Source organism: Parasteatoda tepidariorum, chromosome 5, assembly GCF_982258835.1.
Source record: "Parasteatoda tepidariorum strain Cologne lab strain chromosome 5, Ptep-v5.0, whole genome shotgun sequence".
In the NCBI taxonomy this organism is placed as follows: domain Eukaryota; kingdom Metazoa; phylum Arthropoda; class Arachnida; order Araneae; family Theridiidae; genus Parasteatoda; species Parasteatoda tepidariorum.
In genome coordinates this window covers 79,792,195-79,807,092 of record NC_141759.1, presented here as the reverse complement: position 1 = coordinate 79,807,092, position 14,898 = coordinate 79,792,195, and the positions used below count along the sequence as shown (strand labels likewise).

The 14,898-nt window shown below is 26.4% G+C and overlaps 2 protein-coding genes across 5 annotated transcripts in view; one reads left to right on the top strand and one right to left on the bottom strand.

Annotated features, from left to right (window-relative positions):
* Positions 1-14,898, bottom strand: part of LOC107448543 (uncharacterized) — a 110,672-nt gene that overhangs the window by 16,362 nt on the left and 79,412 nt on the right. For all 4 annotated transcript variants that reach the window (XR_015433804.1, XM_087164385.1, XM_087164384.1 and 1 more), the window contains 6 exons: positions 13,171-13,306; positions 7,524-7,657; positions 6,289-6,398; positions 4,737-4,897; positions 3,109-3,207; positions 459-561 (listed from right to left, as the gene is read on the bottom strand). Coding sequence is in view for 3 of the 4 variants with exons in the window: in XM_087164385.1 (XP_087020511.1) it covers positions 459-561; positions 3,109-3,207; positions 4,737-4,897; positions 6,289-6,398; positions 7,524-7,657; positions 13,171-13,306 (743 nt within the window). In the remaining variant the exon portion in view is untranslated. The remainder of the gene's footprint in view (positions 1-458; positions 562-3,108; positions 3,208-4,736; positions 4,898-6,288; positions 6,399-7,523; positions 7,658-13,170; positions 13,307-14,898) is intronic.
* LOC107448544 (bile acid-sensitive ion channel-like) overlaps positions 1-14,898 on the top strand; it is a 109,607-nt gene that overhangs the window by 56,532 nt on the left and 38,177 nt on the right. The window lies entirely within an intron of this gene.

Below are 14,898 nucleotides of genomic sequence, written 5' to 3'. Positions count from 1 at the left end.
TCTGTCCAAGCCTGTTGTACTGTAGATTTGCAAATTCGTTTAAAATCAGGAGCTGTTATAAGGTTATTGCTTTGAGTTGGTTGATTGAGGTTGATTGAGGTTGAGTGATTTAAGCCGTTGAATCAACACGGTCATTCCCGTACATAAAATATAATGATGGAAATTCATAGAGGTATAAAATGGAAATTTAAATCATATAAAAACGAATAACGAATTTAACTCAAAACTAGCACCTTCAAATGTTTGACTTTTTCAAGAGCATGCCTTCTTCAAAATTGAAAAAAATAAGAAATAATAACATTGAATGGTTAGAAATAATATCATTGATTAACATTAACATGCAAAATAAATTATCTCGAAAGTCGTTCTTTAATGTGTTCTGGACCAATTTTCCCCCACACTGTGTGTAATATTTTTGTTATGACACAACTTATTGTTTTGCTATGAAATAGTGTTACTTTTTCCACAGAGGTTTTCCAAATGAGGTTCATAAGATGTGAATTCGTCAATACATTTGCCCTCTGACACAAGCTTTTTGAATTTGCAATACTCAATGCAACTCTGAAATAAAATTGAAGAAATAAATTGTCATCTGAGTTAGCTTTTAATAACGACTAAAATTAAGCATCTTGAGCACCGTTTTTAAAACTTACTTGCTCAAAGATTAATACAACATTTAAGACAAAGACTAATACAATATTTTCACAACAATTCAGAATCAAAATAATAGATGCATTCTAAGTGCAAGACATATTTTCAAATAAGAAATTTAAAAAAATATAAAAATAGGTTGCGTTAAAGTCAAGGGTGGATGGCAAAAATTTCTTTCCCATCATTTAAGCCGAAATGGCATAGACACACCGAGAAATTGTTACGTTAAATAAACATTATCAAAAAATATTGATTTTTAAAAATTTCAAAGTACTTAAAGCTTTTTAATTAGCAAAATTCGTATAAAAACTGGGGACTTACATATTTTGTATTGCTTTAGTGTTTTGAAAAATTATTAAATGTGATTTATAATTCTGGAGCTTTTATCATTAAAGAGAAAGACAAATTTATTGCTTAGCAGTATTTTTTTTTGAAATCAATATAGAAAAAACAATTTTAAAAAGTTTTTTTTAGATTCAACTACAGGATCTTATTAATGTCTTTATATTATCTTCTTATATCTTATCTTCATGCATTTTGTTCTTACATCTTAATGTTTCAACAAGAAATATAATAAAGTATTGAAATGATTACTTCATAAAAAAATCTGAGGAATTTTAAATGCGAAGTATTCCGCAATAACCGCCTATAATATATATTTTTAGAATTCTTCTACAAACTGAAATAAGAAATTCGGCATAGTGGTATCAAATACAGAAAAAGGAAAATAATACTGACGAAACCTTTGAGAGAGGCACAGTAACAAATATTAGAAGGAGAATTATTCTGTGACAAAATTTGGTAATGAAACTTGGTGTTACAACAATCGCCTTTCAATTCCTCCTTTATTTTTTTCGACAAACAAACAGTTTTCAACCTGTCCTACTTGGTATTGGTCCGTTATGATTTCCTGGAGCCTTTATCATTTCCCTGTTTAATTATTAATTAGTAACTACAAATATTCATACTTTTTCCTTCATTTTTGATATGGATTCTGAAGACATATAATACCGCTTATCATTATATTATATCACTATATCATATCATCATATCATTATATCATAATAATATCATAACTATTATATCATTATATTATAATTATTATATCATTATATCATAATTATCATATCCTTATATATGATTATTATATCATTATATCATAATTATTATATCTTTACATAATTATATCATGATCACATATCAATAGATACATTGAACATTGAAAATAACTGCCTTGGTACACGAATCTTCATGATGAATCTGCTTCTAATGATGAATGAACTACTAATAATAATCTCCTCCCAAAAGAAGCATCTATTGACATGTGATAATGATATTAATATATCAAAATTATTACATCATTATATCATAATTTTTACATCATTATATCATAATTATTATATCATTATATCATAATTATTATATCATAATTATTATATCATTATATCATAATTATTATATCATTATATCATAATTATTATATCATTACATCATAATTATTATATCTTTATACCATAATTATATCATTATCACATATCACATCATTAGAAGCGGATTCATCATTAAGATTCTTATTCCAAGGCAGTGATTTTTAATGTGACTTGCAAAATAAAAATCTATTCGTCTTTTTGATTGTTATGCATTTAATTTGCCTTACTTTACTCTTGCGAAAAACATAACCAATTAGAAATACAGGAAAGATTACATAATTGACTTAATTCATGCTTTAAGGTTGGCTAGTGCAAAAACCTGATTTTGAACAAAATTTTCGAAATTTAGTTTACTATAAATTTTGAAACCCTAAGCTCTTACTTTTTTAAAAATACTTTACTTTTGTTTGTACTCCTATTATTTACAAAGTTATAGTAGTTTTTGTACAAAGTGATAATAATAGCTAGACTAGTGATTTTAAATCCTTAAATGCGTTTATCTTAAAATCAGATTTCTTTCCACATTTTATACCATATCAAACACAATATCTCATGTTGTTTTTAAAATAATAGCCTACAAATTTTACTATAGCACACATGCTTTGAACTAAAAAAGAAAAAAGTAGAATATCTTTTTTAATGTTTTTCTGCGAAGTCAAGTGCGGAGATTTTTAAAAATTTGATTTTTTTTAACTACATTGATCCCTAACTCAGTAGTATATGGACTTGCTGTTTAAATGATAGTTCAAAGCATAGTTCATAGTTTTCTAGATATAATCTTCAAATGATTTTTCGTTTTAGGCGATAGAATTCTTTTTTACAGTGTTTAGGATATATGCAAAAAATTCCTTATTTGTACCCAAAAATGAGCATTAAAAGAAAATAATAAATTAATAATAATTTTTTGCTAGTCTTATAATAGTTTGCATATATAACAATATATGTGAACTATTTTTTTAATTTTTTTTATTAATATTAAAAAAAAGTAGGAACTAGTCGGATGCTTTAATAGTAATAATTATCTTACATCTTGATTCAGGGGACCGGTGCCATTGTTTTTCCTCCATGCAGCTAAATAATCAGTGCAGTTCGTATCATAAGGATAAGGGAGTCTCTCAATTTCATTCTGTGAAAAAAATAATAAAATAAACTTTTTGCACATTTTCCTATACAAAAAATATTTTTGCAATTTAGAAAAAATTAAATTCCATAAATTAGGTAATATTAAAAAAAATACCATTAAATGCAAGCCTACATTTTTTGTTTGCGTAATAGAAACATAAAGTAAAATAATATATATTTAAAAGTATCAGAGTTAGAAATAAATGTTTTGAAAAAAGAAATTGAAAAAAAAAAGTGTTATTATTTAACAGATAAAGTTGAAGTGTGTAGTAATACTGCGCAATCTGTTTGGCTTCTAACAAACATGCATAGCAATTAGAGAGTTATCCCTTATAACACGGCAATAACATAACACCGCAAGCTGAATGCGAGACAAATTAGTCTATATCATATCAATTTATGCATTTACAAAAATTAAATATTCATCTATAGTTTCAGTTGCAAGTACTTTTGGTATAACTTACTAATTAAAGTGCAATGTGTTTGGCGATGTGCAGAGCGTTTAGTGCGTATGCAACTAAAAGTTTCGAGGCAAAAGTTAAAAGTTGGATTGTGATTTTAAAAACAATGAGTAGCCGAAAAAAATGCTACGTAGCAACACTAAATTTAGGCTTAATTTGTATTGATCATTAAAAAAAAATTGGGAGTGAATAGAATTTTTAATAAGAATTATAATGATTATATTTATAACAAATACTCTTAAGAAAACTAACCACATAAGGTTCAAAGTAAAGTGGATAAACTATTATGTATACTCTGTAAAAAATATCTCAACTCTAAAAAGTGTAGCAACTACTTTGCATAAAGGTGGTGCATAATGGAGCGTCCATACATAACACTTCTATCTAGTGTTTCTCTACGCCGATGTCCTTTTAAACTACTTGGTGAAAAGTAGCCACCACCATTTTTGTTATCCACTCACACTAAAATTTATATATGATACACAGAAAAGTCAGTACAAATATTTTTACCATACAGTATAAACTAAGAATCGTTCATTTAGAATGCATTTATGAACTAATTTATAAAATAAAACTAGTTTGTAAATCAAATAGACGCGCAGCACACGGGGTATATGTAAACGAATTCGAACCAGGCTTAACAGAACGAATGCGTATAGAAATCATACACCATATTATCATTTAATAAATTTCTCAGAGAAATATAAATAAAAATATAATTATCTCTATTACATGACTAAATCACACATACATATTTTAACGGCGATTTTCTGCTTCTGTGTAAGAATATCGGCATAAAAGGTAACATAAAAGGTAACAGAGTTTTGTGTAAGAATTTTAAAAATTAAGTGTTTAGAATTTAATTACACTTTACACTGCATATGAATGCTCGATTTGATGCCAACCCGAAATAAAATATTCATTCACATAATTTTTAGATTGTTCAAAAGTACATTGAGACGATATATATATATATATATATATATATATATATATATATATATATATATATATATATATATATATATATATATATATATATATATTCAATTCTTGATGAACAAATTCTTACCATAGATACTTGAAGAGTGTAATGGTGTCCAACTTTTAAAATAATTCCCTTCTTGTATGGATTCACTAAATGCCTGCGATTGTGAACCACTACGTAAAGTAAATGTGGATCTGAATGCCTGAAATAATCCTCAGGATGGTTCTCAAAATCAAACTCATAATCTGTAAATAAAAAGAAGTACTAAACAAAAGTGAAATTTACGTTTTATTGCAATTGAAAATGACATGCTCATTTAAAGTTATAATGTCTTTCCGAGACCTATCTTAAAGTTTATTTTAAAAGTTCATTTTAAAACAAATTCTTTCTATCTGCCTAAGATAGCCTGGTTCTTAAGATGCTGGACACGTCCTCGTGAGATCATGAGTTCAAATCCCCTTTTATCGGAGTCATAAAGTCCTCCGAGTTCCCAAAACAAATTAATACCTCTGGGGGGGGGGGTACTATATTGGATATTGATCATTCCATGGTTGAAGTCATGATTACGATCTGCTGATTGATGGATGAAGTATGAATGGATCCTTCCTGTGAAACGAGTAGTGACTTGTGTAAGGCCGAAGTCGAATTCTTGACCATAGATGGCGCCACTGATGAAGAAGAAGAGCATAATTTGCCTAAAAAAATTCGCTTGGTTTCAAGCAGGCTGGTTGATATTGTCAAGTGGCATAAGTAACTATAGCATTTTGTAAAGCATATATATATATCGGCTGATTATCAATGGAATGCCAGATAAAATTAATGTAAACTGTTTTAAAAGATTTCCATTTACCAAATATTTATATCTGCAGATTCCCCGAACCTCGAATTGACTGTTAAGCCGTCTTTTTCAATTCACTGATGGAAAAAGAGCTAAAGCTTGGAGAATATTAAACTTTTTAATTTATATACTAAGAAAGAATTACTTACTATGTGCTTGAGTTCGAATGTAGCAGAACACCGTCAGATAGATAAATAATGCAAACTGCATAAGAATTGCCTTTATAAAGAATACATTTTTTCGTTTAATACTTATAAGTACACAATGCAATTATTAGCTTTTAGTTAAAATATTATTATTATAATTAAAGTAATATTACTTCTGCATTTTTTGAATTTTAACTATTCATTTCTTTTGCATCAAGAGAAGGACTTATTAATATTTCTATCTTAGAAAGTTAAGTATGGTATGATTATTTTGACTTATTTATTTAATTTATAAATTTACTGCATTATTATTATATTTTATTTTAATTATACTATGTATTCTATAATATTTTATTTATTTTTTCATAGTATATCGAATTTATCTAAAATCAATTCAATAAAATAGTTTAAAAATTACAAGAATTTTATGCATAAAAAGCATACACTTTTGAATAATACCAATTATGCTTCTAACATTGATTTTGGAGAAGACTGACATGATTTTGGAGAAATAATAGATTTATTATATTCAGTTTCTCGAATATTTATCTTAAGACACTTGTTGAAGAAGTTCTGTTTTGAAAAATCAATTTTTATATTACTACATAATTGATTGGAAGAAGAAAAATTAATTCTTTTTTTAAGTACTTACAAAAAGTTTTATTGATTAATTCATCTTTGGATTCTGGTTGCCCGAGTTGAGGTTCTACTGTTCTACAAAAATGAGGATATCCTTTCACCAGTAGTGGAGAATGTTTCATCCTGCAAAAAGGAAAAAAAATATTTAAAAGCTTAAGTATATACAATGTATATATATATATATATATATATATATATATATATATATATATATATATATATATATATATATATATATATATATATATATATATATATATATATATATATATATATATATATATATATACACAAATTAACATGAAAAACATGAATAAAATAAAAATAAAAAACTAAATGGTAGAGAAACAAGAATGGTAAAAGCAAATAGTCGTTGTCAAGACACATCTAATTGCCATAAATAATGCGATATTTCTGAATAAAGAATAATTATCCTAAGATAAAATTTATTCTTTATATGTGTCGATATCGCAAAAAACCTTATGTTGTAAAAAATCATGAAATAAAAGAAAAATGTAAAAGGAAATCAAACTTACCGGCGTGAATTAAAACGCGGTTTAGGTTTAAAAGTACAATAATAAAACAGTTAACAAAAATCGCGAAGATGTAAAATATTGCTTATAGCTTGAATCGAATATAATAAAATTAAAAGAACATTTGATCGAAGAAGAAGAAAAAATGTTTAGGTAAAATATTAGTGCTGCCATCTATGAGAAACAATTAGTAAAAAGGTAATAAAATTGAAATAATAATAAAAATGTTTAACGGATTGAATAAATTAGCAGTCTTTAAAAAAAAAAAATCATTAATAGGGAAATTAATTTAAAAGTCAGTCTGTCAGGATAGAAAGCCGTTTATAGACTTATCCTTCATTCATAAAATCTAACATAATTTTACAGAATACACATATCCATCTTTCATAGGGTGACTTATTTAAAAATCAGAGCCTGCATACAGGAATAGAAAACCGTTTATAGGTTTTCATATATATATATATATATATGTTTCATATATATATATATATGTTTCATATATATATATATATATATATATATATATATATATATATATATATGTTTCATATATATATATATATATATATATATATATATATATGTTTCATATATATATATATATATATATATATATATATATATATATATATATATATATATATATATATATATATGTTTTCAGTAGTATTCTAAATTAAATATGAGCGAAAGTTTCAGATGGAGGTTAACTTACGAGCAGCTATTCCTGGTGGGTTGATTAAGAATGTAATGTTTATTGCACTTCCCTAGATCCATATTATTCAATAAGTAGGCTGTTTTCCATTGACGGTAGAACCAGTTGTCAAAGAAAGCCGCTCTTACCGGAACCTATTCAGAAACATGAAAAAATGAAACATTTCTCTATTTTTTTCTGCCAGAATTTTTTCTTTTAATTTTAAAGAATACAAATCAATTAAAGAAAAAAAAGAAACAAAACAGAAGCAACAGATATGTGTTTAATGTTAATGTCTACAGATCATAATTGCTAACTAATTTTCAAAAAAAAAAAAAATGTCATTTAACTGTAAGGAATTTAGTAATTCACAGTGATAAACAGCATATGTAATAATATCAAGTCAGATTTGTTTGCGGGAGAAAACAGAGAAAGATTGAAAGATGATTATTGGACCAACATCCAAGTTTCGTCCTCCAAATAAAACTGTTTTGATGCTAATTACATTCGCCTTCATCTATAGTTAGTCTAAAGATGAAATCCCATAGCTATTCGTGGCGGCCTGTACTACATCTATAGTTTTAACACATCTATAATTTGTCAAAAATAAAATCACACGTGGCGGTGACTATATTACCGAGATACAACAATTTCAAGTAGGGGTTTGGTGTCACTGTTTAGGACATGTTTTAGTTGGGATCAGCAAGAGAAAGGTAATCTTTTTCTTCTGTCTATTGTGCAAATCCTAGAGTGAAGAGAAGCTACCCTCCCTGAAATGTGCTATTCCTGTTTCTATAGCAGCAGACTGCCTCAGACTTTGTGGTGGGGGAGTTCTTGTCGTAGACAAACTATACTTAACTTGTGAAATTTTGAAACCTTTCTTGTTTTTTTTCACGCATAAATATTAGTTTGCACCCATAATATGTTTGATTTTCTCAATTTTTGTTTCTGATAAGGGATTAAATATAAAGGCGATTTTCATGGAACACTCTGCATATAAATATTTTAAGTTTTAAGACAGTTGATTACTTTAACATGTTTCTAATGTAATGTTGTGATACATACATTGATGTTTTGATACATACATTGGCACATTGATGTATTGATAAACCTCATTTTTAATCGAAAGAGAGTGTACGAGCCTCAATTATACAGGGCGTGCCATAAATATTGGGAACAATATTAAATGGAGATAGAACACGCAGTGGAGTACGAAGTACTATGCCGTGTCTAAAAACGTCACCATACTCAGCTAAATGAACTTCCTAATTATAAATTGGTTATTCTTGCGCATTTGGAACGGTAAATTTAATAGTTAAATTTTCTTAATTTTGTGATAATATTGCGTTAACTAGATCAAACATCATATTGAATAGGTTCAGGTACTCTCTTAAAATGAAAGAGTTATTTCCCCTACTCAAAAAAGAGTTAAATTTTTTTAACTCAACTTGAGTGAAACACATTCTTATTTGAGCGAAATTCTTGCTTTGCATTAACTCAAACTTGAGTGGTATTTATTAAGCAATATTTGAGTGCTTTTAGCTCAAACTTGAGTGATTTATTTATTATTTAATTGTGTGCGAGATATAAGCTGGAATTTCTATCGTTTTATTTTAAAAAGCAAACGATAATAAATCTAAATAAAATTGTTATGTTCTGTGATCTAAATAGATTATGTCTTCGTTTTTATTTTACGTTTAATTTTTTTTTCTGGAGAATATATCATTTAATATTTTGAATTAAGAAGAATTAAAACAACTTTTAGTTCACAGCGGTATTTCTGAAGAAGACGCTATTTTGCTTTTCAGTAAGAAGATATACTTTGTTGTTTTTATTTTGAAAATACTTTTATTTTGAATGTGCTATATACACATTCCATTTAAATTAGCTGTTTTTCAGCGTTTTTTAATAAAATATACTATTCATTTAAATTATTTGTCAAAGAAAATTTTTAAAATTGAAAGCGTTAAATGTGGATGATTATGAAATATTAAAAAAATTTGATTCCCTGCTAGAATCTTTGTCAAAGCATGTGGGAATATATTATATCTGATAAGAGTTTCAGAATTTTTTCAGATTTCACATTAAAGTTTTAACATTTTATTTTAATATAATAAATTTATATCCATGCTTTAGTTTTTTTGATGTATAATTTTGGTTCAAAACATTTCTGGATAATTAATTTCATATCATTCTATACTTCCTTTATAAAAGATATTTACGAAATTATTGTTCATACAGTCTATAATTGCTGTTATTTAAATTGCTTTCTATTAATAAAGTTGACTGTCTTTAATTTATGAAAGTTCACATCTGCAACATCCATTCATTCAAATCAGAATCTTCAGATGTTCAATGTATTTTATTATAAATATATCATTCAAAGAAAAAGTGGAAAATATTATATTTAAAAAAATTAAGCAGCATTTTGAATTTTTCTGTTTTTATCCTGTTTTTAGCTTTTATTTAATTGGAATTCAGAATTAATACTATCTTCTTATTTCATAAAGTATTTATCACATTATACAAACTATTTTTCCTTTGTTGCTAGCATAAAAGTTCTTACCACTTTTCTTCAAATTCAAATTTCGAGGCAAAATTGAAAATGCAGAATTAATATTTAATTAAAAGTACAATGCTAATTAAAGTATTTGAAAATGCAAATAAATTAGAATTTTACAATAGTTATAGATTAATAATAAAAAAATAGGAGCAAAATTAAAAGTAATATTTGTTATGAGATATAGTTCAATTTGAATTTATATACCTATATCCCAGCTGAAAATAAACTGTAGTTATTCTACAGAACTGAAGTAATTTTCTAGAGTTTTTCTAGAGTTAACTGCAAATTTTCTGTAGTGCAATCTTAACTGTAAAAACACTGCAGTTATTTTGCAGCTAATTCGAAGTAATTTCTCAGTAATTTATTTCGAAAAATTTTAGCTATTGTCTACAAAATTACTGTAGTTTAAGTGAGGTCACTTTAAAATCATAAATTTAGAAAAAACTGAAATTTTAAATCCGTGGTCATTCTGCAGTAAATTTGAAGTAATTATGCAGTCATTGTTTCAGAAGTATACTTTCTGATGAATCTGCAGAAAAACTGCAGTTACTTTCCATTGTTGTAAAATTGAAAGAGTTTGATGTCTTCAATCTTGCTTTCCTGGCTGGTATATTAAATTTTTATAATGTTTTTTTCTTTTTGATTATATATTAATTTCTTACAATTAGGTAAAAATTCTAAACATATATATTGATAACGGAGATAACGTACACTATCTATATTCATAATAGTTAAAATTCATAAAATACATACTTGATTTAATTGTAATTATTTATAATTCAGAAGCGATACAATTTAATTAGTTTAAAATATGCCTAAAATTAGGTATTTAAATATTTCTGTATTTTAGTAATTTTATTAAAAATGTCGTTTTCATTAATTTTCATTATTTATTTCTTTTTGACTTAAGAAAACTATGTTTGAGTTATTAGTTTATGGTAAAAACAATATTAAAGTAAGGTCAAGTAGTTAATGAAAATTAGTTAATTTTTTTATTCGAATTCATACTAAGCTAGGATTATTGCAGAACAAAAATTATACTTATTTTTTTCTAATCAAAACAAATATATAGTTTGGATTTTAAACAAATTTATATTAAAAGAATTTGCAAAATTGAGTTTGAAAAAGGGTATTTAATCCAGATTTTTTAGCTTTTAACGTCTTCTTCAAAAGTTTATTAATTTCACTTAGTTTCAGAAATTTGTCTTAAAAAAATTTAGGCAATTTAAAACAATATACCTTTTTTATTGCTTGAAAATAAAGCTTTATAAATTAAACGAATAAATTTGCTCGAAATAAAAATGACTCATAGTATTTTCAATTGAACCTAAATGAGCATAATATTTATAAAACTGCTTACTTTAAAAATTCGTTTAGAGCTCCTTACTTTTAAAAATTTAACTAAGAAAAATGACGTAACTTAGGGGAAAGAAAAAAAAACTCAAATCTACAGTGGTTAGGAATTTTTCATAAAGAAAACCTCTTAAGTAATAATTCATTTAATTGTTGTTTTACTGTATACAATCAAAATAATTGGATAACCACAAAATGCTGCTATTCAAATTGTTAACTCTGGAAAAAATTTTTAACTGTGTTTTCACCTTATTTGATTTAACAAATAAAAACTTTATCCTCGCCAACAAGACCCAGCTCATGAAACTAATTAGTTCTTTGTAACCGTCTTGACACAGGACTGTAGCCGAGATGGTTAATCGGTCAATCTCACGACAGACGGGAAGCCAGTTCGAATCCCAGTCAGTGTCGATATGCTCGCAGCGAAAACTTTCACTAGTACTATATTATCTAATTCGATATTTAAATTCAACAAACGTTAAAATAAAAAAAATTCCTATCTAAGGCTTTCTCTATCAAAAGGAATTTTCTCTATCAAAAGGAATTTTTTTGAAACGAAAACTATAGTATTTTTTATCGCTTACGATAGATGGCACCACTAAATACAAAAATTTCGAATATTAACAGTAAAAATTTTGACTGCAATTTACAAACTGAAATTCTGAAAATCGCTCAAACACGAGTGAAAATAACTCAAGTTTGAGTGAAATTTTTTTCACTCAAATTGAGCTATTTCCATATAACTCTTTCACTTGAGTGATTTTAACTCAAGATGAGAAGGCCGGTTTTTTCTAGATGAAAGAGCTAAATAGCACTCAAGTTGAGTTATTTTCACTCGTTCATTTTAAGAGAGTATAGGAGTTTCATCGTAAATTTTTAACTTAGATAGCTTGGCAATTTATTTGCCAACTCATAAAATAGTCATCAGTGCCTATTTTAATACGATTTTCGACAATACTTTTTGAAGAATGTAAAATTATCATGAAGTTAATGTTATTTACAGATTAAATTTACCGTTTCAAATCTGAAAGAACAACCATTTTCTAAAGAGGAGATGCCTCTAGCAACGTATGATAACATTTCCGTGTAAGAGTTGCTCTGAAATTCTCAATCTAGTTTATCTGTTCTACTTCTCTTTAATGTTTAGATATTTATGAGATGCATGCATTTGAGAAAATTACAAAGCGTAAAGCTTTATAAAACTATAGGAGAGAGTCGGGTATCCCAGCCCACTGTCAATTTCATATGTATAGAATATTGTTTCAAGTCACTGAGCCATCGGACATTAATTGTTATATTAAAAAAGATTATTTTCAAAGCTTCAAGTATTTATATGAGATTTGTTGTTATTAAATGATAGAATTCACTAAAAGTATATAAATATGTAATAAATAAAATAATTTTGTGATAAAAATGATTATCTACATTGGAAATTTTCATTTACACCTGAAAAAAAAGTCAAAAAACATAATTTTTGTAACTGGGCGGGGCTACCCGAAACATTTTGGAAAGAGCTGAAAAACATGTTTTTTTTTTTAATTTCTATTTTTTTTAAGTTAAACTATTCTTTTTTTGGTTTATTCCTTTTGCATTATTTAATTAGATGACAAAACAATAGAAACATACAAAAATATTGATTATTACTCAATATTATACAGAAATATAAGCAATACTCCTTAAGTGGGCGGGGCTACCCGACTCTCCCCTATGTATTTCTTTATTTTCGAAGAAACAGACAAATACAATACTTACTTTCTTAGAGGTTTTGCCAGCTAAACCATACATCGTTTGGCAATATTTTGGAAACTTCGTACAAAATGCTTTTGTATCATTACTATAATCGGTACACATAAAAGGGAACATGTTGCAAAACTTTTCTCGACTGAAACTTAAAAAGGAAAATACGTTATTTAAAGCAGAACATATTTAAAAGAAGTTACAAGGGTGCTTATTTTAATAGAGATGGAATATCACTTATTTTTCTCAATTTTTTTACGTAGGTCCACGGTATATTGCATTTAAAAGGACGTTTATGTTTACTTATTGAAGTGTAGTCATTTAACGTGGACAATATTTTGGAAACCTTTTACAAAATGATGATGCATCATAATCATAATCAATACGGACGCATCAAAGTGAACATTTTACAAAATTTTTCTTGACAGAAATTTTACGAGAAAATGCGTAATTTGAAGCCAGACAGAAAGCAGTAAAGGTGGTTATTTTAATTGAGAAGGAATATCACTTATTTTTCTCAATTTTATCATGTTAGTCCACAGTATATTGCATTTAAAAGGACGTTTATGTTTACTTATTGAAGTGTAGTCATTTAACGTGTACAATATTTTGGAAACCTTTTGCAAAATGATGATGCATCATAATCATAATCAGTACGTACGCATCAAGGTGAACATTTTACAAAATTTTTCTCGACAGAAATTTTAAGAAAAAATACGTAATTTGAAGCCAAACAGGAAGTAGTAAAGGTGGTTATTTTAATTGAGAAGGAATATCACATATTATGTTATTTTTTTTGACAGTGTGCATGTCATATTTTCAAATTATTATTATTTTTTTTTAAAATTTGCTGTTGCTTCTTAGAAATAAAACTTCAACGTGCTCTGCTAATTACTTTTTTTTTCTTTTTAAGGTGGTTGGGAATTGATTTTGTTTTGCATAACTTGGAAAAATACTTCTTTTCTGTAGAGTTCTTTATGCTCATTTGATATTAAATAAATCATTAAAAGAAATTTTTTTTTTAAAATCTTTTAACTATTCTTTTTTATAATAAAGGAAAAAGAAAAATCGGGTGACTGATAAATGAAATTTCAAATTAAATTCATTCTTTTTAAACTAAACAGAATACAGAAAACAATTAAAAAGAAAGAAATCTCTATAAAATTTTCCCTAATATAAGACGAGAATAAAAAATAAAAAAAACTACGTAAGGGATATTTACGCATTAAAATTTTTGGAGAAAATATGTCACCCGTTTCCCGATAAGAAAATATTTTCAGAGAGATATTTTTAAGCCATTCATGCGTCTAGTTTATTCACAATTTTTACCCTTCATTATTTTAAATATAGTTTATAACTAGTTGCATAATCTTTATCTATAATGAACTTGCTTAGTATTCAAATGAAGAATTCATTTTCAATATTTATAGTATTTCATTATTAATACCATAAAATTAATGTATTTTTATTGGATTTTTTTAATGCATCTTAATTTCTTACAAATATAAAATCTCAAAATATTACGGGTAATAATGAATCTTAACACTGTACCTAAATACAATTAAAGTGATAAAATATTTTTGGGAGGATTAAAGCAAATTAGTTCTCTGAACTATTTTTAAAGCTCAGTAAAATATATAAGGAAATTTTTATCTATAGCTTGAGCTTGAATTATTTTTTATTGAGCTGCAAAACGGCAACACTTTTCTAGTTAATTGTTTCAACTCCCCTCTATGATAGAAA